Source organism: Dermochelys coriacea, chromosome 13 (genome assembly GCF_009764565.3).
Source record: "Dermochelys coriacea isolate rDerCor1 chromosome 13, rDerCor1.pri.v4, whole genome shotgun sequence".
NCBI classification, from domain to species: domain Eukaryota; kingdom Metazoa; phylum Chordata; order Testudines; family Dermochelyidae; genus Dermochelys; species Dermochelys coriacea.
The window spans coordinates 12,357,976-12,384,051 of NC_050080.1; the positions used below are offsets into that span (position 1 = coordinate 12,357,976).

Consider the following 26,076-nt stretch of genomic DNA (forward strand, 5'->3'; position numbering starts at 1 on the left):
CACATCCCAACCCTTCTGGGTTGGAAAATGAGCTGTGAACCTTTAAAAAGTGAGGTTTTCTTACAAGGTGCCTGGTATTTCTGGATTGGATCTGGTGCTTGGACCACCTTTCTTCTGACACTGTGATTTAGCCATCTCCAATCCTGGCAAATACCTAAGAGTGCATGAAATTTATGAAGAAAAGTTTACAAAACACACATTTGGGATATGGTTCAGGATCTAGATTGTGGTCTAGATCAGTTCTTTGTATCATCTGAACTGCCCCAGAAACTGATTTAAACAAGGAATTCAAATGACAATATCAAGAGAATTTGGATGAAATGGTAGTCAAAGTAAAAGCAACAAAAAACATTAGAGGAATCCATTTCACCAAGACTTCCTTTGACTCTGAATTAATAATTAACTTTAAGTCTCACTAAAAACATTCTTTAGTTTCAGCCCAGTTTACCATAGCATGTATGATCTGTGTATTCTTTACCAACTGGTAAAGCAAGAAAGTGTAGTTGGATTACCATCTTCTAAATAATTTGGCCCTCCCCACCCTCACCCCTTTCTATTGTACGATATGTAATATACATAATGACTGAAGCTTATGGATAGTAATAGAATTGTTCTGACTTGCAAATTGTATCCAACTGAAAGCAAAGGTCTTACTGGAAAATACGCTTCTGAAAACCACCCTGTACCTTTGTACTTACAGATTTAGGGTTTTTTTTTAAATTAGTACAGCAAAATAGAGATATATTTTCCATACATACCTTGTTCCCCTACAGCGGTGGAGTATTGGCGATCATAAATAAATGGTATAGCAGAAAAGAACAATTATTGTTATCTATTCTGTATATGGGAACAATAATTGTAAAATAAGGAAATGCATTTTAAATAGTCACATTTCAAAATGGATCGCAAATATCATGTGGCAAAGTTGGTTCTGCTTAAAAGCTGAATACTTGCACCACCTCATACATTTGGAAAGAGTAATGATCATTGGTTACGGTATGAATATTAACCCAAATCACTGTCGTCTTTTTAAACAAAATGTAAAACTTTTGTGGATGAAATGCTAAATGGACATAGTATTTGAAATGCTCCTAGCAGCTTTCAGAAAGTTTGCTCCTTTCAGTGTCTGGTTCAATTTGATTTTAAATTCTAAAGAAACAGGTCTTCATTCAAATGAGGACTAAATCTTGGCTCTGGTGCTCCTGGAGCCTAGATAAATGAAACGGCTTGCCAGTTGAAAGTCACTCACATGGGGAGCTGCTGGTCAGAATGACAATGAGTTATCTATCCTGTGCCTTATCACATAGGGAACAGTTACTAGCCAGATTAGATTTTCATACATTTCAGACACTTTCAGTTCCTAACACCTTTGTGGGCAGACAGAAGCACAGGCATGACCAAATTTGCACATGGTTGTTTTTAACCAGGAAGGGAGGAGTTGTTCCTCTTAGCAAGTAGGCAATTTCTTTACAATAGTGGCACCCACACTTGGCAAGGCTAAGGGTCCCATTTGCTCTTGGCACACTGTCAAAGTATTACACCAAATTTGTTCACAAATTTAGACAAAAAGTCAAAATAGCTGTGTGTGAAGCTATAACTCTGTGCACTTCTGTCATCTGAGGTACACTGTATAGGCTGCGTTTTTTTGTAGTCCACAAGCTTTGGGAGGCACTTTGGGCTCCTATGTTTGATTTAATGTGACATTATGATCCATTATGAAACTGTTGTTCAAGGACAAAGCTGGTTTAAGAGGACAGACTAGTGATAGAAACTTGAATGCACTAGTGATAAGTGATTTCCTTAAGCGCCCTCACTTAACCCTAAATATCCATTTCCAGAAATTTGTTAATCTGTAAATATATATCTATATCTATATAGCTGCAGAGTGATCACACACTGATCCCAAAACCGGCAATGTCTGTCTAGACAGAAAATATAGAGAAACAGGTTGTCACTTAAATGTGGTGTCTGAACCTGTTAGTTTGAAATGTATCGAGGAGTGAAAATTACGCTAAATTAAATTAAAGTGACCTTACTTTGTATTTGGAAGCCAAATTTGTCCATCTCATAAAGCCTGGTGCATTCATAACACCTCCCTGGGGGGAAATTACAGACAGAAATGGAATGAGGTCTCTTCTAATTGAAAAATGACAATGATTAGGAAGCCAAATACAAAACGAGTGGGTTTTTTTTCTATTTTCTTTTTTTTAAGACACCAGCAGAATTATAAATGATATTCTTTGCAGTCCTGTCACCTCCCCCCCACCCCATCCCTTTTTATTTGCCCAGTGACTGAATTGCATGGTTATTATATACTTCAGGGTTTATTAATTAGTTTGAGTCTAGCTATTTGAATGAAATTTTACTATGTAGATCCAGATTTCCAGGGAGTTTTCACTAGTTTTGAAAATGAAGCACATGAATACAAGTTAAAACAGAAAGAGGGGTTGGCATAAATTTTGATGCTTCAAGTAGATCTGGCCCTTTTGAAGCTTGAAAAGAGCAAATTGTGTGGGATATTTTTGTTTTGCTTTTTTTTCAAAAGGGGGCATGAACGTTCTTCCTATTGTGTTACAGCACATCTCAAAATATCTGACTTAGCCACAGGCTCAGATGCTGTGCTGCTCACTGCAGGCTAGAGTTTGGGGGCAGAATGAGACTTGCAGGCATCTCACTGATGCAATCCCCATTGGTAGCAGCTGTGATGGGCACAATAATGTCCAGACACTTGTGGTGTCTCTATCACCCTGTCATCTAGACCTGCGCTGAAAGTTGCTGATGCATTGCCCGCACGAGAGGCACATTGATGGCAATGCAATGGTGAGAAATTTTTTTATTTATAAAACTTAGCAGATCCCTCATAGATAGCACCTGGATGAGATGCACAAAAGTCTCTAAGTTCAGATTCTGATCGCTAGTCCAGTAAAAATCTAGAGTCACTCTATTAGTGATTTTTTAGGTGCTTAGGAGCCATTTGTTTCCCCACGCAGACAAAGAGAAACGATCAGGGACATGGGCATAGACATAGGCGCCCACTTACCAAGTTGCCATGGGGTGCTTGACACCCCCCCACTCTGCCCCAGACCTCACTGCCACTCACCCCTTCCTCGAAGCCCCTGCCCCATCTCTTCCTCCCACCTCTTCCTGCCCCTGTTCCTCCCCTCCCTCTCCCAGTGCCTCCTGCATGCCGCAGGACAACTGATCCACAGTGGGTGGGAGGCGCTGGGGGAAGCTGAGCACCCACTGTTTGTTTGGGCTTTTTTTATTTTTTTGTGTTTTTTCCCATGGGTGCTCCTGCCCTGGGACACCCACGGAGTCAGTACCGGTGGGATATGAAGAAACAATAGCCGAAATGAGAGGAGTGGACCTATGATACTGCAAAAAATCTGCTTGTAGGCTGTTGAGATTACAAAAGTAATTCTCCCCCCCCCCTCCATTAAGAAATTTAAAGTTCTGATTTTGTTAACTTTCCCACACAGCACATATTGTTAAACTAAATTATAAATTTAAACAGCCTAACTCATAATCAAAAGTAGAGAGTGCTATGCAATATACTGCAGAACCAATCATTTCATCATCTCACCTGCACTCTGCCCACTAATCTACCTCATTTGAGTATTCACTTCTAATATTCCGAACAGCTGCCTTTAAAAGAAAAGAAATATTTCCTCTTATCTAATAATCATACCATGTTCCAATAATAGCTTTTGGCACCTACGTTGTAATCAGCCAATTAAATTAGTGGCAGACCAGGCAATGTTTAGTACTGGACATGGGATAGAGTAACAACCTATGTCCCTGACTCTTACACCATCCCCAACCTTCCCCATGGGGAAAACATCCTTTGTTCAATTCCAGACTCTCCAGTCACGATACTTTTGTGTATGGAAAAGCTATTTTATGTGACTTTTAGAGGACTATAAAACTTGAGGTTGGACTCATGATAACTAAGAGTTTTACAGGTGGGAGGGATATGAAAAACACTCCCAGATGGCTTTAGCTTTACTTATACCAACAAAATTCCTTAAGCAGTTTAGCAAGACTTGGCTAATTGATATGTCTCACACCCATCGTGTGAGAACTTTTTCTTTATAACCAGCTAGTCTTGTGTTTTTTTTGTTTTTTTTGTTTTTTGTTTTTTTAGACAGCCTTCAGAATCTTTTGGAGTAGAACCATGTCCCTTTCTTGGGTTTTATGAGCCATTTGGCCACTGATATCACTCCTTTCTTTCTTTCTTTCTTTCTTTCTTTCTAGTCACCAAAACATGTCACACTTCATCACTGGCAAAGTTGACTTGCCTCCTTAAAATCCAGCTTTGTGTAAATTATGTGGCAAGCAAAGCATTCCATAATGTGGGATGGTAGTTTATCCAGCTGATATTCTCTGTTACAAATATGTAGGAGGGAAAAGAGGGCTTATCATTATAAAGGTGTGCCATTGTCCGTGCCCTTCTGCTTTAAAGAGCTGTCATACATCTGCTGAAATGGAGTCACTAAGTAATTTGGGCATTTTGACAAGGGCAGGGTCATTAGAAATGGAATGTTCTTCAGAAGTGCACTGTCTAGACTTTGTGCCAAGCCTTAGTTACAGAAAACACACAGGACCTTTGCTGGGACAGCTCAGAGAGAGCATAAAGAGTTCAGATTGGAGAGGCAGACCAGAACTGCAGCCTGAGTAGCTGGCAGTCTTTGTGTCTACTGCAGTTTTAGTTGCTATCTGTACTTTGGCAGATTTTTTGAAATGACTGTATGGCAAACTCTTGTGAATCCAAGTGCATGTATAATCCCTAGCATGGTACAGGTGCGTTCTGAATACCATATCACTACAGTACCCAGTCATCTTATGTGATCTCCATTTTTCTTCCTGAATAATTAAATGAGGTTCCTCTTCAGATTTCACATGATTGGGGTCATCTTGTAGGGAAAGTAGGGGGAGTGATGAGGATATTTGCTGGAAAGTATATTGTACAGTAGCTGGATTTGGAGAGTTTCTAACTAGAATTAACGGAATATGGGAATTTAGAAAGGCACCTGAGTTTGAAAGGGGTTGTTGCAATATGCTGCCATCTCTTGTAGTCTGGCAACCCAAAGGAAAGTGAACTGGGACACCTCCCCAGTGAGGTCTGTCTCTCCAAACGGCAGCCATTTACAACGGGCCTTTGGATCTGAATAATCATCTCCAGGGAACCTTCTTTTTTTAAAGGGCATTTGGTGTTTCCCAGTGGGCAGAGGACCACAATAGCCCCATTAGGAAACAGAATCGCTCCTTCCAGTTAAGTCTGGCATTCTGCAATTCTGGTACTCCTCGTCTCTCTAAAGAAACACAGACTAGCCCAAAAATGCAGGTCTCCTGCTGCCCGAAAGACATAGATGGCAACTATTGGAACCCCCTCCACCTTGCAGACAGGCAGCCATAAATCTGGTTAGTAAAACAAAACAAAAAAACCCCTTGCTCCTATACGAACCTCCTCCTTGTCAGGCAAGGCTGAGGCCTGTGCAGTGCGTGATAGGACTGCCAAATGCAGTCTGCCCAAACTCCACCCTCAAGGCAGCCTGCCTGTCTGCCAAGTGCTTAGAGCTGTCTAGGGAGCAACCAAGCATGCCCAGGGCGATAGCAGTTAACACAAGGACAAGGGGATTGTCTCCCTGTCAGGGTTCCTGTTACCTTTAACCTCTCATGGTTGGAAGGAAACAAAAGGACTCCGGGTAATGGTTTAAAGCCTCTCATCCTTTTGGTCATGCAGGGAGACTTTCTACAAAGGGCGCTTGAATGTTAATGACTGATATTTAAATGAGGCGGAGGGCCTGTGTGACTGTTTCCCTTCATGGCATTGTGTGGCTTTTTGACATCTATCTCATTGAGGTAGAAAGTGCAGAGCTGCCTTTTCTCTGGAGTGGATTTAAAGACCTCTGTTTATTACGGTCCCCAAAACAAGCCCCAGCGACAGGCTGCAGCTGTGAACGTGGGTGTTGGGGGACAATATGCGTACTGTATGTTATCCATTCAGTGGAGAGCATTACATCTAGATTCTTGAGACTTCGAAAGGCTCTGGAGGGGAAAGAGAACTCTTTGCTGTCGCTGGGTAAATTTCTCCCGCCATCTCCTTTCCAGCCCTTTTCCGTATCCAAGAGGCTCATGCTTGGAAGTTATAGCTTTGTAAAAGTTTGAGAAGGGAGTGTTGGGGGTGGGGGGAATCTAGCAATATAATGCACATTTTTCTCCACGGAAGCCTCACCTGAAGTTTTCCCTATGCAGTTGCATTACAAAAAGTAAATAGATTTATAAGAGTTCTTAATAGATCCCCCCTCCTCCCCCCCAAAAAAAAAACTATTAGAATTAATCATGTGAGGGCTGTGCCTGGAAGAGATGATTAACTCGCTTTAAACATCCTTCTCTCTCTCTAGAACCACACATCTCAATCCCAGCGGGGTCAAATAGCCCTTCATTCTCCCACAGAGTATGCTGCCTGTGTGGTTTTCAGATTAAACTTTAAAAGAGAGCAGTTCTAGGTAGTTGGCATGCTGTGCCCCTCACGATAACATGTGCGCACCTGGTCTGCTTTACTGTTGAAGATCCCATGGCTCCCTTTTTAAGAGAGTAGGGTTTGTCCCAGGGCCTTAGCTAAAACTCCCATTCATCACTGTTTGTGCAGGGTACTGTGGACTGATTGTTCCATTCGGTTTCTTCCTTCCACCCAAGAGGTAGTTGCACTTTCAGTGGTGCTGTAGGTAGGGGGACTCCAATCCTGAAAAGACCGGCTCTCACGCTTAAATTTTAAGCACCGAAATATTCCCAATGACTTGAAGACATACCAAAGTCTTTGAAGGTTGTAAGCACAATCAGTAGTGTTTTGGGTTCCTTTGGGATGAAAGGTGCTATGGGAAATGTAATATTAAGACTGGTTTGGTGGCAGATACGGCTGCTGCTGCTAAGCAGAGTTAATTCCAAGGTAACTGGCCAGAATTGCCACCTGGACTGTTTTGCTTGACATTTTATTTGCTTTTACTTCACTGCTGCCAGAAGGAAAATGCTCCATTAAAAATATCTACCTGAGTCAGCAGAAGCCATCCCATCAGATACAGATGTTACTGTGATGATGTTCTGTTTAGGCGCTCTTACATTTTAATGCAAATTACAGTATCTGTGATAGCGGAGGGAACAGCTTTTGAAAAAGTGGTTTCTTTGGCTTTTCTTGTGGAGGAACAGGTTCTATCTAAGTCATCTGCCCTGATGGCTTTGCTTTTCCTCCCTTCTTTCCCTTGAAATGGCCCCAGTCTTCACAAATATTGCTGGGGGGAAAAAACTTCCCTGAGATTCCCTCTGCTAGGATAGCCCAGATAGAAAAGCACCAGAGAACAGGTGAGCACCTGTGTTCGGCAGACAGTTAGAGTAACTTCTTGGCCAGCTGTCAGGGAGCTGAGTTGCTCAGCGTGGCTTCCAGGCTCTCCCTGGATGCTGAATACATCTTCTCGGAACTAGGATTGCATGGAAATATCAGTCAAACGGTTATGTGCTATCTCTGATATCTAGTTTCAGCCAATGCATGCTACAGTCCAAGTAAGGAATGATTTCCTTTGACTTTAGGAGTCATTCCACACCAGTTGCTGTCTAGTGTCCGTCTCTTGGAGACGCACTGAAGTTAACTGGTAACCTGTTGACGCTCTTGTGCCAGTTCACACCATTCAAGCACCCACTGTCAGCTGGCTGTGCTGAGCACTGAACTGAATGACATCTGGAGATCTGGTATATTGATGTGGTGGGGAGGGATGCAGTCAGTGTAGATTCAATGTCTGTCCTCTAATGAAAAGCACAAAGTCTTATCCACTGTGTGTGTTTTTTGGCAGATTAACTAGACCTAGAGAGAGAGACTTGTAGTGTGGGTGGGACTGGGAATCTATTCCAAAGTGTTGCAGGCTTGCTGTGACCCCTTGAGCAGTCTCTATTTACAAACCTGTAAAACAGGGATAATACTCACCGAACTCACAAGGCTGTTAAGGCCTAAATTTAATACAAGATCCTCATATGAATAAGGCCATGTAAATGTTAAGTGTACTGCAAAACCAAACTCAGTTTTTAAAATTGTTTAATTAAGACCAGAAGTATTTGAGGCGTGCCTTCATTAAATAGGGTGACAAGGCATTCAGCACAGAAGTAAAAGTTGGACAGCCTGGTTGGTGGAGGCATCTAGCAAACATTTCTGGTAGAGATGGGCCTGAACCCAAACCCCCGGGAGATTTTGAGAAACTTGGTCTCTGGACTCTAGCCTCGCAACTCAAGCCGATAAAGCCAACATCTAGGTATGATTTAGAATAATTTTGTCTTTGCAGATCATGTTTAAAGACAGACCCTCATCTATTATGGATGAGGGCTGTTATTCCTTGGTGCTAGTCATTTCCCTTTTCTATGTTACTTGAGTGGAAGCTTGCAGAGAACTTTTGTGTCTGATAGCTTGAAATATCCATGGAACCAATTCAGCTGTGCAACTCCACTAGCTGTGTGGTGGAACTCAGTCTAGGATTTCTTGTGCTGTATTTCATGCTGCTTTCTAAGGTGGCTCAAAATGCATGTCTGTGTCTCTTGCAGCGGAGTTGGAGTTTGTACAGATAATCATAATCGTGGTGGTGATGATGGTGATGGTGGTCGTTATCACATGTCTGCTGAACCACTACAAACTCTCTGCACGATCCTTCATCAACCGGCACAGTCAAGGAAGACGGAGAGATGAGAACCTATCTTCAGTAAGTAACTCCCCCATCTCTGTGTGCATTGCTGTCCAGATGATCAGAAGCTTGTGAAATGTTGTGAAAGGAGTCCAGTTTGATTGCATTTGCCCACTTAGTAAAGTGCATGTGCCATTTAGAACCCTACGAACAGGCACCTTCCAAGCAGCTAAATCTTTCGGGTGATTGGGGTCTTGCAGGATTTTGTGTAGAAACTTCAGGTTAGCATTCTGTGTCTTGAGAACAAAACCACCACATGTCTACAGTGGGGCCCTTTGCATGAGGGCAAGCACAGCAGCGTTTTTATGCTCTGCAACCTCCAGACATGCAGCTGTGAATATGTATGCCAATGCCAACTAACTGGCCGGAAGTTAACTCAAAGGGGGTACCACAGCATGGCATAAGGGGGCTATTCTTGTATCCCCCTGAATCTGAAAACACAAGTTATAAACACCTGGATGGGATTCACATTATTGACTCACGTAACCCCAAAATACAGCAGTCCTTTGGGTATTGCATTGGCCAGGGAGTCCCTAAACTATACTCTTGATTAGAGATGAGGGTGCAAATACAGAATTTACTAGGGTGTTCTGTAGAAGTGGTCCAAAAGCTGCATTATTACCACTAGAAGAACAATGTTGTTGGGGTTTTCTTGTCCCATTATTGTAGTGCAGAACACAGAAAATGTGGTCAGTCTAACAAAGTGAATTCTCCCTGAAATAATGCCTGAAAAGTTCATGGTGCAATTTAAGCTTACTGCTTCTTTCGAACAAAGAGGAAATAACATTATTTTAATTGTAGTGTTGACACGAATTCAGTCAAAATCCATTCCAATATCATGACAGATATTAGTCACATTGCTTAATGCACAACTGGAAGATGTTCAAACACTATGGTGATGAGCACATTATAAAAACCTACATAAAAAAGAAATAGAATCTTTATTTTTCTTGGCGGCTGAACATGTGATTTTCCACTACTCTTTGTTTGATCTACCATTTAGTACAGCAATAACTTGCATTCATATATTGCATTGCATCCCGAAGGATACCAAAACTCTTTAACAATAAGAATCTTTCAAACTACCACTGGTATAGAAGGCGTACATAGCAGCCCTGCTCAACGGTTTGGGACAGGAAGTGAGGAAGAATACTTCATCCATTTGAAACTGTTCAGGAGTTTCCATAGGCAGAAAGTAAAAAATGAATGCCCCCAAATCCATGCAAAATAAAAGTCACTTTTTCCCAATTCACAGGTTTCCACTATAAATCAAAAGCACCGACAGATGTTTAGTTTGTCATGTATGGTGCACCATTCTCATGTATACAATGTTTTGTACAATCTAGAATCAAATGAAGCTATCCCTCTGAAAACAGGAAACTTGACATTCAAAAGAGTGAGTTCTAGTAAGCCCTTCTTGTGACACCTATTGAAGTGCCCAAAGCATGTAGTAACATGGAACCTGCCTACACTTTACAGTATTCGTTTAATGTCCCAAAGAACGCAAACCATCCTCATCCCACAGTGCCCTTTCACTTTCACATGAAATAATCAGAGGTAACTGAGGCCCCTTGACAAGGGCTTTTTGCCAGAGTGAGAGAGACCCTCAACTGTGAAATCATGCAATTTAGTTAAAGGACCCTTCATTTAGTCTTATGTGGAATATGTCTCTAAGGAGTGAGGGAATGAACAAGTTGTTTAAACCAGGCAAGAGGAGTGAACTGCAAGGGTGGGAGAGGAGGGTATGTGAACTTTCTTTAACTATGGTGACTTGCAGATGAGGCATTTTACAAAAGCACCTGCCCTGTTTGGAGTGAATAAGCCAGGGAATCAGAGCTGAAATTCTAACTTGAATCCAGATCCCAGTGGGTAGTGTCAAAAACCTTTGGTGCCGTTCTTCCTAAATTCTCATGCACCTGGTTTCTGCCAGTAACAAAATATCAGAAGAGAGTCTGTTTTTGTCATGCTTCCAATCCAGCCAAGAGTCGACAGGAGCTGAAAGTTCAGGAGAGAATCTGTTCTTGCAAGATTCCTAGCCCACAGCAAGCTATATAGAGATTTCATTAATAAATCAGACCAGCTTTCCATCTGGTCTGGTATCATGGCTCTCTGACAATGGCTCATCCCAAATACTTCAGGCGTGCAAGATACCCCATCATGGACACTTGGGGAATAACCTTGGCATCAGGAAAGCATCTTTCTGCTCCTAGTGAGGGGTTGGTTGATATTCACATGTCAGAAATTAAGAGAGCTATGCAAAAAAAGCTCACCTGCAATGCACTTTATTATAAACTAGACCTCCATAGGTGTGGCGAGCCCTCAGATTTGGTCTCTGATCTAAGGCGCCTGCTCCTGATGGACCAGCCTGCATTTAGAGGCTTATGTGCTGAGATGTGCAAGGTTCTGATTCATTCTTGTGTTATGCCTAAAGCAAGCTGCTAAAACCTCCCACAGGACAGAAAGTTGGTGCAGTTCTTTATGGTCTTTGAGAGCTCTTTGGAAGTGGAACCTCATGGGCTTCGGGAAGGAGGGAAGCAGTGCAAAACCAAGATAATCTCCTGGCAGGTTTACACTATGCCAGTTCAATGCCGCTTGTATTGTGTACAATACTTTCAGAGCCTGTTTGAATTTACCACCGAAGGAATACTTTTGTAACACAAATTAGCTCCATAGATCAAAAGCCACATTATCTTTTATTTTTAGTTATGGATCATGTCTTGGTTTCCTTCCTCCCAGCCCCCCGAGGAGAGCTTCACCCCCACCCCATCCAGTGTAATTAACTCACAGCCACACATTACTTTCCTTACTGACATGCTGCGAGCACTCCTGGAAGGACAGAAAAGCCCCCTAGTGTGCTAAACAGGAAGCTCATTACACAAGGATCAATCATAATAAAGATTTTAAAAGTGGCCTATTTAAGATTCAGCACAGTATGATTTTTTTTTTCCTGTAGAAAACAATGTTCCAACATCAATTGCTGCCTGTCATCCCTGCACATTCTCTGTATTGAACTAGATAGTGGTTTGCCAATCCACAGAGCACACTGAGAAGTTTTTTTTAAAGGCAAACTTTTTCATGCCCAGGGAAGCCTATGGAGCCATGCACTTTCCATCTACTGAAGTACTCACGTGGCCTACATTTTTTCTTTTAAGATCTGCATTAGAGCCCACACGGTTTTGCTTCTTAACATTTGCAATTAAAAGAAGAGAGCCTTGCAATTCCCCCCAAATGTTTTTAATGTGACTACTGCTGGCACCATATTTCTCTGTTGCCTTCTCTGCCTGTCACAGATACCTTCATTTCTCCAGAGTCTGACTGTCTCTAGGAAACACTGCAAAACCTTCCTTTTGACACAGCCTTTTCCACTATGAAAATGTTATTCAAAACACTGACACCCCCTTCTACTACTAAAGCCCTACTGACTCCCTGGAAAAGGAAATCAAAATCAGAAACCCTTCTCTAAGCACAGTGTTAACTCCCCAAAAGCTTTACTGTTGCCATTACCATTGATTTTACATGGAAAGTACTCGTATACTACTACAGTGATGGGCAGCCATGTAAATAGACAGTTAGAATTCTTTAAATAAATAACTTTCAGATTTGTTATAGTCTCACCCAATTGTTTGGCGAGTCTTGCAGTTTTTTTCTTTAAGCCTTAGACCATGGAGTCATGTACAAACACTGCCATCTCAGCTTTTTAAGAAATAAAAAGTAGGTTTCTAGCCATCACATATGCAGAGGTAAGCTTGAAAACTCATGACCCTGAGTGCTCAAAAGTTAGAAAGCCATATAATAATAACTCCCAATGTAATATTTTGAAAATCTGGTTATCTCATGGTTGCTGTGGTTTTGGTTTTGATTTTGGTGGGAGGGTGGAGGGATGGCCTTCCTTGTGATTTTGGAATGTTTAGGATTGGCATTATAGTGCTCCCTTGGCCAGGAGATGGATGTCTTTTTTTTTTTTTTTTTTTTTTAAAAGAAAGGAAAGAAAAGAAGAAAATCATGATTAATAATTCAGCCTACAAACTTTGCACACCTCTGGCTGCTGCTTTCCTGGCTGCTTTTTATTTTTCTCTCTATATTTGGAGACGAGACATAAGCTGCTCTCAGGCACCATAATGATTGGTACTGTAAAAGGCCCCAGTCCTGCAACACTGTAGCACATCCTTAATTTAATTGGGGGTAACTCAGTTGTTTGCAGGATCAGGCCCTAAAAAAGCCTAAATAGAAAATCCCATAATCAAACCACTTCAAACTTTGGATCTAGATCTGAACTTTGCAGCCTCTCACTCATTCACTGCTTAAGTTTCTGGTTGTTCCATTTTAATGCTGTTCTAGTTCCTCTTGGGCATCATCCACTTGTGATTATTATTTTTGTATCTTGGTAGCACCTGGGAGCCCTGGTCATGGACCCCATTGTATGGTGACTACTACAGAACATCAAACAAAAAGATAGTCCCTGCCCCAAAGAGTTTACTGCCTGGATACTGCAGGGGGGTTAGGAGGTGAGGATTCCAGTGGGAGGGGAGCTTTGAAAGTAACTTAATTCACTTACCAGTATTTCACCTCCCCTTTTGAGAGCTACCTTCTACAGTGCAAAACCCAAAATTATATCTAGTGGCAGGCGTTATTATCTCTGCCTTGGGGAAAGCACTGTCCTTCCTGCTGCATAGCAGCTGCCCGTGTGGAAACAGGTTGACATCACTGCAGGAGAAATGGAAAAGCAGATGGGATATTGCAATGGCATTGCCCGCTGCTAAGTTAAATATAAAACATCTAGCAGAAGGCAGTGAGGCACTAGCTGCTCAGGAAGTTTGCCATGAGGACATTGCAAAGTAAACACTTAAATGTTTCAAAGTGATTCCCTCTGCTGCCCTTTGGTTCAGATTCCTTTTAATCGAGGTAACAAACAGTAATCAAACATACCTCCAAGCCAGCAAAGTTTTAATCCGTGCGTACAGCCACAGTGAATGTTTTAAAGCCATATGTTGGCTCTGTATTCACTTCTGAGTGCATCATCAGCCATCTTCATATTCGTAGTATCTCTTCTGTTGCATTCCTTGCCTAGCCATACAACATAATCCCATGCCTCCTCCTTTAGAGAGAGATGCATTTGGTTACAAAGAGCCAGATTCTTAACTGATGTAAATTGGCATAGCTCCCTCGATTTCATTGATTCCATTGATTTACACTAGATGTTTCCAGTGATTCAAAAGTTCTTTGGTATTAATTGTTTAGAGTCCCTTTTGCGAGGGCATGGGGGAATTGTGTTTTTGTTTTTTGTTTTGTTTCCAGACAGGATTTCAGTCTGTGATGGGTTCAAGTGCTCTGTGACTTTAGATGTTGAGAGAATTTTACCATAGAATATTTTTACAGAACATCACTTCTTGTAGGCAAAGGAAGCCATATGCAATTAAATAGACTAAACAATCAGTGCCCGTGTAGACAGTTGCATATTAAAGTCTCAAAATTCCCTATAAAAAACTACTATCAGACATTTCAGCTGCATAGATATGTGGTATGAAACTAAAATTATAGATCCATTTTCTTTAACTCCACAGTATGTGGTTGTCCTAATACTTAACCTTTTAGCATTTCAAGGAGAGACACCCTAAACTGGGTGTTTTGGGGCTTGGCTCCTGATTTTTGAATGCCTGAGGTTGGTGACACTGGAATCTAATTGCAGGACTGGGGCCAATGCTTGAATGCAGACAGGGCTTCTCATGCCTGAGCACCAAAAAGTGAAACTGACCAAAAAAAAGAAAAGAAAAGAAAAAAACAACTCTAATGAAAGAGAGAGTAACACTGGTGGTGTTTTCACCGTCCAATTCAAGCTGTAAGTGAAATAAAAAAAATAAAAAACATAAATGATGAAAATTTAGATTCTGAGAATTCTTTCAATGTTAATAATCTAATGCTCTTAATAATGCAGGTAAGAATATTGACTGTTTTTAAGACCTATGACTATATACTTCGCTCTTGTAAATTATGTGGCTCCACTGACTGGAGCTACATCGATTTACACCAGCTGATGTTCTGGTCCAGAATGTAACTTAGTAGAATTCCTTAGAAAATATTTGGCAGTTTAGACTCTGGTTGGACAGGAATGATTCTCAATTCTCCTCCTATTCTTTCCAATGTAGGAAGGAAGTCTGTGGCCTTCAGAAAGCACAGTGTCAGGAAATGGAGTAACAGAGGTAAGGACAAGGCTGGTATTGCATAATAACCTCCTCTATTTGCATGCAGGCTATGATACAGGCTGAAATGTTCCAAAACTCACTCACACACACTCACTCACTCTCTCTCTCTCTCTCCTTTGTCTTCAGCAGCAAATCTACACTCCAAGACCCACAGACAGACTATCAGTTCCATCCTTTTTGCAGAGGGACCGTTTTAATAGATTCCAGCCAACGTACCCCTACATGCAACACGAGATTGATCTCCCACCCACCATCTCCCTATCAGATGGAGAGGAGCCGCCCCCTTACCAGGGACCCTGCACACTACAACTCCGAGATCCAGAGCAGCAAATGGAACTAAACAGAGAATCGGTCCGGGCCCCTCCCAATAGAACCATCTTCGACAGTGACTTGATAGATAATTCAGTTTTCGGAGGGCCTTGCCCACCCAGCAGTAACTCTGGCATCAGTGCGACCTGCTATGGAAGCAATGGTAGAATGGAAGGACCGCCACCGACCTACAGTGAGGTGATAGGTCACTATCCGGGATCTACGTTTTTCCAGCACCAGCAGAACAACAATGGCATACCCTCGATACTGGAGGGCAGTAGACTCCACCATTCACAAATCAATGGCCTTGAGAGCACAACCGCATGGAACAAAGATAAAGAGAAACAAAAAGGGCACCCCTTTTAAAAAAAAAAAAAAAATCAAACACGAAAGTAAGAACACTCTGCACTTCTCATTAAAAGAAAAAAGAGAGAGTTGGGGAAGACAAGCAAAAAATAAGAAGCCCTTCCCCACCACTCTGTGTATAATATTTACTTGTTATGTCTGGTCTGAATGCACAAGCCAAGAAAGCTTGCAAAAACATTTCTTTATTGAGCTGCATCTAGAAGTTTAAAAAGGAGAAAAAAAAAAAAAGAATCAACCGTAGTCCTTCATTTTTTTGTTGTTGTTGTTGTTGTTTGTTGTTGTTGTTTCTAGTTGAGCTGTGTGTGTGGATGCTTTTTTTATTTCACTTAACTTTAAAAAAATATTTGCACAAAAACATTTTGTTTAAAGATCTGCAATATATATATATAAATATATATTAAAAAATAAGAGAAACTGTATGTGTGAGGAGCAGGAGTATTTTTGTATTAGAAGAGGCCTAGTTAAAAAAAAAAAAGTTTTGTTGTTTTCTGAACTAGGAGAAAAAAAATGGCAATTTTTGAGTGCCAACTCAAAAAGTATGTATTACATTGTAAAAAAACAAAAAAAAAAAACAAAAAAAAAACAGAAAAAAAAACAGAAAAAATCAAAAGCAGGGGTTTAGAGTTATTTATATAAATGTTGAAATTTTGCACTATTTTTTAATATAAATATGTCAGTGCTTGTGTTGGTCAAAGCCTCTATCATGTCTACCACAAAACTGTTAAGGGATACATTTCAAAGTGAAGAACAAACTAGCTGGAAGGGGGTGGAAAATCCTAAAGTTAAAGTGACAACCCTGGAAGTAACATTGCAAGAGAGACTGCATCTTATGCAAATCTTCAGTTTCCATAGTCACCTGAGTGTTACCCATACAGTACAGTCTGCTACTGGGTAGTTTAATGATAGTCACTGCTTTATACATTCCCTATAGAACAAGAGGAGTTTGTGTGTTTGCATGTATGTTGCCAGTTAGGATTATTGGAGTTAAACAAAAAAAGCTCTCAACACTTCTGTGAATTAAAAACAACAGAAGCAAAAAAAAATTACTTTTGAGTGGGGGGGGGACAACCTCTAGTTGTTTCTTTTTGAGGGGCGGGGTGGGGGGAGGGAATAAGCTTCGGTCTGAAGGAAAACAATGAATTTTTTTTTTTTGCTTTTCTTTAAATATTAAACTGAAGGCCCCTGTTTTGAGAGAAAGTGGTGGTTATTGAGGTTAATGTGAGTAAACGGTAACATAACTGAAGTCTGGCTTTTTGGATAGGTATTTAAATGGGACACTGAAACAAGCTGAACGATCTGTAGTTTGTTCATGTCATTTTCATACGATGTTAAACTGCAAAACTTTTATTTGGAATAAAACGGAGTGCAGTTGTCTTGCATAAATATCTGCAATCCTTGTACACTGCCTCTGGTTGTTAATTGTTTTTTTTATTACTCTAGAGAAAGAAGCATAAAAAACAATAGATGGAAATGAATCTGCTCCTGTGATGTATTAAATAAAGGATAACAAAACCTTGCTTAATGATTTAGAAGCAAAACCCTTTACCTCTTCTGAATATTTCTTCATCCAAAACAAGCACCATCCCTTGTCCCTCAATGTCAAGGTTCCACCCCCCCCCCCCTCCAAGCACCTCCTCAAAATCATTGGATGTGTTTTTAATTTATCTTTGTTTCATAAGCATTTTGTCTTACTATGCTATTGTTTACATTTTTTCTATTGTGTGGATATCTGATAGACGTTTTACCCTTGTGGTGAATTTGTATGTGACAGTGTGAAATATGAGAGAGAGAGAGAGAGAGAGAGAGAGAGAGAGAGAGAACACATAAGGGAATAATTGTTCTCGCTACCTTGTGTGCAGATATTATTAGCTGAGCTACACCTCTCCATTTGCTGGGAGAGGATATCTACAAATGTGAGGAAGGGTCAGATGGGGGAACCACAAAGAGTGAAGATTTTACAAGGAGGTGTAACTTCTTTTTCTGCAAGATGCTAACTAGTAGAGTAACATAAATGAAAGATATAAAGGCAATAACTATAAACTATTGTTAAGCAACTTTTCCTATTACTTGAAAACAAACAAACCATGAGAACAGTTTTGACCATTTGAACAATATTTATATATATTTTAAAGGAGATAATGAATAGATGAACTTGAAGTTTGATCATTACTTTGTTTTTGCTTGTGGGTTTTTTGTTTTGTTTGTTTGTTTGTTTGTTTGTTTGTTTGTTTTTTGCCTGGTAGTAGTCCAGTACCTTCGCAGTATCACTGCCTGCTTTTCCACAGCTTCTTGAAATCTTCATAATTTTACAAGTCATATCACCTAAATTTTTTTGACCTTCAAAACAAGAAAACAAAAAACAAAACAAAAAAAAGTCATGCAAAGGAATAAATCTAGTTTGTCATGAAAGGTACAAAACTGATGAATTTATACAAGTTTTTAAAATTTATCTTTCCTTTATGTAACATGTCTAATTAGTGCCTTATTAAAGAAACAGTAACCCGCCCCTTAAAGAGGGAGAAACAAATCTTTGCTAGTGTTGTGAGTTACCAGGGTCTGGTCTCCTGACCTTTAGATCCTTGCATTAAGTTTTCCCATTATGTATTTAAAAGGGGTACTGCTTCTTTAAATGCTCCCTTTCACCCACTAGACCCAGTTTGATGTGCCTAGCCATGTAAGGTGCTCCCTTTCTGCCATTTGTTTTCATGGACTGTTTGTAAGGTAACTTGAATACATTTATGCACATATCCTATTCCAGTGGGTAGGAAACTGTAGTGGATATTGTAAATGAGATACCAACCAAAAGACAAACTGAAATATAATATCTACTGCCCTCTTGAGCCAAAATGCGTGAATAGTATTGTTGGGTTTTCTTTTTTGTTTGTTTGTTTGTTCCGTAGTCTAACTAGTTTTGTTTGCTACAAAAATGGTTACCTCAGCAGGTTTTGGGTGGAGTGTGCATCGCATCTAAAACTGTATAGTAAATATGGAAGCATTATCCGGACTGGAGGTTGTTAAGTAACTGAACTGTCTTGTCATTGGGAGGGGGAAAGAGGGGATAAACATGCCCCAAAAATCTGTAAAATCAATCGGAAAGATATCTGGCTCTCCTGAAGGCACTGTCTGTCTAATGGGAGTTGGCAGGAGAGGATTCTAAAAAGAATAGTGAAAATAGAGCTGGTCAACATATAGAGTCTAATTTTCACTTTTCACTTTTTTTTTTTTTTTTAAGAAAGATGTCCACCTTTCCCTCCCCTATCCCAACTATTTCCCAGGAAGAGTATTTTCATTTGTTTTTCTTGTCTGCAGAAGATATGTCTGTGTAAGCAGGAAGGCTCAAAACATGGAATTTTCAATGAAAAGGAATTCCTCTTTCAACTCATCTATTGCACAAAGACAAAAAAGGATCTATCCTTTCTTCCAACAAGGTGTCCTTAACGTCCATCAACAGGGATTTAGATATGGGCATATATGGAAAGGGAAACCACAGATCCCAGCCAATCTAGTTTTCCAACAGCACTTAACCCTTTCAAGTGAAATCTGAGCTCTTCCGAAGTCAATGACAAAACTTCAGATGACTTCACTGGAGCCAGGATTTACCCCCAGTCATTTTTCCCCCTAAATCCTCTTTCTGCTTTGTGTAATCCATGTATTTGTTACCCAAATACTCAAGATGGGACCCAAACCAACCCCAAGATCCTAACAGGGTTTTCGGAATCATGGTCTAATTTTTTTTTGGCTCAGGGTCCATTTCTACTGAACACTGATATTACCACCAAGTTACTGAAAACCAGCTGTGCTGCACAACAGCTGATGTATCTTTGCCCTTGGTTTCCCCTGCCTTTCTGCAGATGAGAGAACTGTACTTGAACTTGATTGACTCCTGTAGTGTAGGACTATAATGGGAGATTTGCTGTTGATGTTACGGGAGTTGGAGGGGGAAAAGTTTGAAGCCCTTTAAGAAGGAGCACCCTTTCACTTGTTTTTTAATTTAACAAAAGCAGAAGAAATAAGACATTGCTTATGCTTTGCAACCTCTTGTCCCAATCTGCCTGTTTGCTAGAAGTTTGACATGTTAGCTTTAAAGTCATGTTACCTTTTTTTCTTTGTATCTTCTAGTAGGGCAAACAGCATTCTTCAATAAAGTGCCACCAAAACTTAGTGAACTGCAATGTGAACAAGGATTGTTAAATAAGGATGGCAAGGAAGAATGGGTTTTATTTGGTTCTAACACTGGTAAAACTAAGTTCCCTTCACAACCCTTGATTTCAACAGTTGGAATATCAGCTTTACTAATCTAGTGCATTGTTTCCTTAAGTATTTTAAAATGCATTCTATCTTAAGTGGGGGAGTAAGGAGAACTGATTGCTTTCTTGGGAAATGACCCCTTTTGTATGCATATGAATCGATGAAATTGCACTAACTGCTATACTGAAAAAAAATAAAAGCCCAACATTTTTATTAAGGGTTGAAAAATGACTGAATCCAGATGTGTGGCATAAACAATGTTAGTCAAGAACAGAATGAATTTTTATTCTCTTCTGTCAGCTCCAATTTTCTATGTACAACACAAAGCTACAAAAAAAAAGTTTTCCAGAAACTGTGCTTCAAATTTTTGCTGTACTATAGAAGCTCATGAAGGACGACATTAAAGTCCTAATTTGCCTGCCTTATAGTCGCATTTCATTGTATTGATATTTTCTTAAACTTCCAGTTGCATTGCTTTGGCTTTGAAGTTTGTTATAGGCAGTCCTGTATCCTGAATTCTGTTCAAGTTTAAACTTGTGTAAACTATTGACCGCACATGCAATGCAGTACTTATCTATATTTTGCTGTTTTAGTATGAATATGTGCTCTGATGCCAATTTACAAGAATCTGTTGTAAACGCTTATTGTGTAACAGTAACCAATAGTGGCAATTATATGTCATTCTAAAAGCTGCAATACTTATACAATAAATTTTACAATACTTTGGAATGTTTGTTTTCTCCTTTTGCTTTCTTAGCCAAATTCTGAGTTTGCCAACACAATGTATTTTTAAATGCACTTCCCTAATTTTTGAAAACATTGGTAAAAATATATCCTCAGCTCTGTGTTTGCCTGTAGGGGAGTTAATCACTAACATTCTTAACGGGCTAAAATGACAAGCCAGCGTATGTGTAGACGCTGTGGTTTTAAAATGAAGCTGTAGTCTGCTCCTAGTGTATTTGCATGCTCAATATTTTTGTTTTGTGTGTTTGCGTGTGCATGTGTGTGTCTGTGTGCACAGCTAGGTACTGTTCTCTTTGGAATGTGCAGCTTTAATTGCTGAAGAAGCATTCCAGTTTTGCATCATGACACCAATATATACCACCCTTGTGATCCTGCCTTTGCAACAAGAACATGGTTGATGGTGAGAAGTTCTTAACTTGAGTAACCCTCAATCAACGGAGAACTGTCTAGATTAACTTAAGTCTTAAGCGCAGATAACTCTTGTGACTCGTTTCCTTGTAGGCTGTGGTCAGCTTGCAGCAATCACAGATTAAAAACCTAACTGTTTGCAGGGTTTCCGCTTTAAGTTTCTTAAGGGTGTTCTAACAGCTGGGTTCAGCTTTGCAGGATGTGCCTGCGTTGTGCAGGAGATCAGACTAGACGATCATAATGCTCCCTTCTGACCTTAAAGTCTACGAGTCTTAAAGTCTGAGTCTGTTTTTCCTCGTAAAAGTGTGAAGCCTGAAGTAACACTGCACTTCCATAGCACCACTCATCTGAGTGCCTCAAAGGCTTTACAAATATTTAATTAATCCTCCTACCAGCCGTGCTCAGTTGATGGTGGTATTGACATGTTGTTATAGATAGCTAAGCTGCACCAAAGACGGTAAGAGCAGCATTTCAAAAGTGGCCACTGGTCACAGGCACCTCAAGTTTTTGGGTGCCCAACTTGGGGCAATGTGACTCTACTCTTCAGAGGTGCTGAGAACTTGCAGTTTCCATTGACTTCAACTGAAGTTCTGGTTGTTGCACACTTCAAATCAAACTGTCGAAGGTGGGCACACAAAATCACTGACTGCTTTTGAAGACATCAGCGTAGATGGCTTGAAGCAGATTAATGGCAGGACTGGGAAGAGGACCCAAGATTCCCAACTCCAACCCCCTAGACTACATTGTTTATCATCTGCTTAAAGTGTTTTTATCATTCAGTAGTCTTTCCTGCTGGGGAATATAAACATGGAGGGAAGCTATTATGCTAGTAAATCTCCTGCCACGCACCCCTTCCAAGTATATAATAGTAGGATCCGGTGGATGGAGGTATTACACTGCTATCCTTCTGAGCTATTTGAACCTTATATAGACCTCCATTCAAAATACCTGAATACCAGATGCCATAAATTGTCCTAACTCTAGAATAAAACTACATTTCAGAAAGTGCATCTACCCCATCGTAAAGTGTCTGAAAATGTGTGTTTGAATGTTGAAACCTGACCAGTCATATCCACCTGATGCATTCTTATTCATAGATATTAAGGTCAGAAGGGACCATCAAGATCGTCTAGTCTGACCTCTTGCACAACGCAGGCCACAGAATCTCACCCACCCACTCCTGCGATAAACCTCTCACCTATGTCTGAGCTATTGAAGTCCTCAAATCATGGTTTAAAAACTTCAAGGTGCAGAGAATCCTCCAGCAAGTGACCTGTGCCCCATGCTACAGAGGAAGGCAAAAAATCCTCTTCCAATCTGCCCTGGAGGAAAATTCTTTCCCGACCCCAAATATGGCGATTAGCTGAACCCTGAGCATGTGGGCAAGACTCACCAGCCAGACACCCAGGAAAGAATTCTCTGTAGTAACTCGGATCCCACCCCATCTAACATCCCATCACAGACAGATCAGGTAAAGGGTTGATGTTTTGAAGAGTTAAATACCTGTGGGAGCCAGAGCTGTTGTGTAGACAGCACTTGTAAGTACTGTGTCTATTAAATTGTTTTCCTTTCAGTTTGTGGGTGTACAAAATACTACCCTGGGGAGTGTGAGCTCAGAGCTGGGTGTATGTGCAAATGGCCCAGTTTTGAAGGCATGGTCCTCAAGAATGTGAAATCCTTTCTTTATTCAAACAATAGTAAACCCCTGAGGATCATGGAACATTGGTGTATGAATGTGCCCAATATTTTACTCAACCATCAAACAGGCACAAAGTCTTTCATGTCTATCATATACTTAGAGCAGCTGTTGGTCAGGCACTCCTTGCGGAACTTGATTTAGCAGACTCTAACACTTTTTTTGAAATCAGATTGGTGGCTTCTTACTGGAACAAAGTAATTACTTTCAGAAACTGGGCAGTCTTGGGTTTTTTCCCCTTTTTGCTTATGCCAAGTAGTCTAGCTAACCCATTTTACTAGTAGGCAAATTGTGGAAACAGGAAATTTTAAGTGTATGTTAGGGGATAATCTTAGGAAACACATTTAAAACACCAGTGGGTCTGAGAGTTATGCATCTGCAAACAGTAAATGAAAACATCACCACATCACCTTTTGTGAAATTAACCAACCCTGTTCATATCTCTGCTTCTGTGCACTCAGACAATGTCAGCTGGATTAAACACAGTGTGTAAAGTTAAGCCTGTGAGTAAGTTTCTGCGGGATCAGGGCCCTAGTTTAAAAAAAAAAACAGCAACAAGGCTGAAAAAGCACTGATTGAATTAGTTGCTCAGCTATAATGGTGCAATAATGGTAGCTTTTGCAGAACGCCCGAGTATTGATCATTAACTCAGGTACTAGCCAATGCTGAAATAAGGTTATCAGAAGCTTCCGCAAAAGCCAGAATCCAATAACATACCTAACCAGTGCTACAAATGGGGGTCACTATTCCTGAGCTGCTACAAATGTTTACAGTGCTGTGTGGAGGAATTTCTTGTTTGTGTGTTCATAAGTACCTAGTGTAATGGGGTCTTGGTCCATGCACTACAATAACGTAAATATACGGATATCAACTGTGCACTTACTATGGCATATGTCTCTTGCTGCACATCCCCTTTACAATGTTTCTTCTTAGCCACACCTGTGGAGTTGCGTATGCTTGTTAAAGAATTGTCTACAAATTATTTCTCAGATCAAAACCAATAATTTTATTTACACAGCATCCACTGCCAAGGAGTCCAGGTAAAAAAACAGAGTATGGAGGGCACATGTTAAAATACTGCCTGCCTAGAGTACAGGCAGATAACGAATGGGTGAGGACAATTTTAATATAAGCAACTGGAAAGGAAGGTGTTAGCAACCTGGTAATAGCCAGGTACTAGGCACCTTTGAGGAGGAGGTTGGAAAAGAGGCTTCACTTAGCATTTAGGATCAACTTTAACATAAACAATAATATTTTAAAAGGGTGAGGGAATAAAGTAGAGGTTTCAGGAGTGAATGAGTTCCACAGCTAAAATGCAATTGCCTTATGCCTTCAGGTGTAATGATGGGAATCCTAAAGGGGTAGGATGTAAGACCAGATCCAAAGCCACAATGTTATCGGGCCAAAGCAAGGATAACCAGTTCTCTCCCAGCCAAATGCCCCTTGGGCATGACAGGGTAGAACATGTGATAGGAGTTGGTGCTATTATCTGCTTCCTTACTCTGACAGGTGCTACATTGCCAGGCAGCATCTCCCCCTCCGACATTTACATGACTGCAGTGCTTTATTTCCCTTTGGTGTGTTACTGCAAGACCATGGATTGCAGCTCCAAAGCCATTGGGATACGTGTAACTCTTGACCTCCTTTTAGAAGAGCCACCCAACCTGCAAGTTAAAAAACCACACACTCTGTCAGAGAAATGACAAATCTCTTGGCTCTTGCAAGCAATTAACCTGACCAGTTAAGTTTGAGAACTCTGTCAGACTGCAATACCCTTCAAAGAGTCTAAACTCCACCCAGCACTGCCAACCAGCCCATGCAAAATAGCTGTAGCGAAATGTGAAAACAGCTGAAATGTAGCCCTTTTCAAATCCCTAGCACTACTATGAAACCAAAGGGTGTGGGGGATATTTTCATCATGAGAGCTTCCCCTAGCCCTCACCCCCACCAAGTTGGGTCACATTTTTCCTCTGCTATCCCACCACCATCAAAAAAAAATGTCAGAGTATCTTTTCTGGGGTTGCCTTTTTGAGTGCTGAGTTGGTTGGTTGCATTTAGTCAGATAGCTGAAGCCCCATGTTATTTCCTAATGATCCCTGATTCTCTGCACGTAATTAACATGTTCAAGGAGGTCAGCTGATGCTAATTCGACTTGTTTTTAGATCTGTGTGGGAAGGGATAGACCCCTTAATTTTGCCAGAGAAGAGTGGACCTACCCCTACAAAAGAAGCTGGACAGGGCTAACGGGAGACCAAACTTTCTTAACCAAGAATGAACCACTAAGTAACTGTGATGGGGGATATTTAGTTTGGCTCCAAACTGAAGTAGACATCTCATCATCAGTTTACTCTTGGTTCATTTTGTTGAAGGAGAGGTCTGTTGGGAAGAGGATGAAGGGGGTTATAAGGAATGGAGGACTGTGGGCCTTATGGGGACTTCTGTAGGATGGGATCAGCATTTAAAACTCTAGATGTTTGCCTGAACCTTTTATGATTTCTCAGGTGCTAGCTTCATATGCATTTCTCCAGTGCTGTGCCTAGCTTTCCTATACTGTTACATGCATTGTATTTTGAATGGCTGATTTATGGCATTTTTATATTTTATATGCAGTTTTGTAATGGGGTGGCTTGCTTGTTTTAGGGTCTTTGTGTCATATTGTGCTGCATTTTAGGGATATTGCCCAATTCCTATCCGCTACAAACTCCTTTAATGTAAAAGGACATTAAAATACACCGTAGTATGGGAGCAAACTGATATTTTAACAGAGGGAAGCAAGTTCTGCAGTTGAAGTCATTGACCTAAAGTTTTTAAAGGTCTACATCTTAGCATGTGATGAGGAGCAACCAGCTGCTTATTAATGACAGTGCATGGAAATGGTTTCTTAAGTAGATAGTGCAGATCTGGTACATGCATTTGTAATGCTCTATTCACCACCGTATCAAAGTTTGTTACTCACTCACACCTTGCTGTGAAGATATATGTAATTTTTTTCATGTACAAAATGTGTCCAGGAACAAGGCTGATAGATCTACTTGGTAGAGCTGTTTGAGAAAGGAATTTTCCATATGTGGGAAACTGACCTTTCAAAATTGCTTTCCATTCCCAATGAGAATGAAAAATTAAAATAACAAATTTGTGCAAGATTGAATATTCTGAAATGTTTCAAATGAGAAATGGCAAAATGAAAAGTCTACATTTTCAATGGAAACTAAACTTTTTTTTAATCAACATCCCACAATGACCTTTTACATTTCAGTTCTCCCAATCAAAGATTGAAAAATTCCAGCAAAGTAAAAATCCATCCACCTCTACTATTGGGTGTGGGGAAGGGTTGCCAACCCCCCAGGATTTCCCTGGAGTCTCCAGGAATTAAAGATTAATCTTT

At 40.5% G+C, this 26,076-nt stretch overlaps 1 protein-coding gene across 3 annotated transcripts in view; it reads left to right on the top strand.

Moving 5' to 3' along the window:
- Window positions 1–20,572, top strand: part of PMEPA1 (prostate transmembrane protein, androgen induced 1) — a 66,925-nt gene extending 46,353 nt beyond the window's left edge. For 2 of the 3 annotated variants that reach the window (XM_038370290.2, XM_038370294.2), the window contains 3 exons: window positions 8,584–8,738; window positions 14,864–14,917; window positions 15,047–20,572. In XM_038370290.2, coding sequence (XP_038226218.1) covers window positions 8,584–8,738; window positions 14,864–14,917; window positions 15,047–15,595 — 758 coding nt within the window. In that variant the 3' untranslated portion in view covers window positions 15,596–20,572. The remainder of the gene's footprint in view (window positions 1–8,583; window positions 8,739–14,863; window positions 14,918–15,046) is intronic. The other variant, XM_038370292.2, reaches the window with a different exon arrangement.
- Window positions 20,573–26,076: the final 5,504 nt, after the last annotated feature.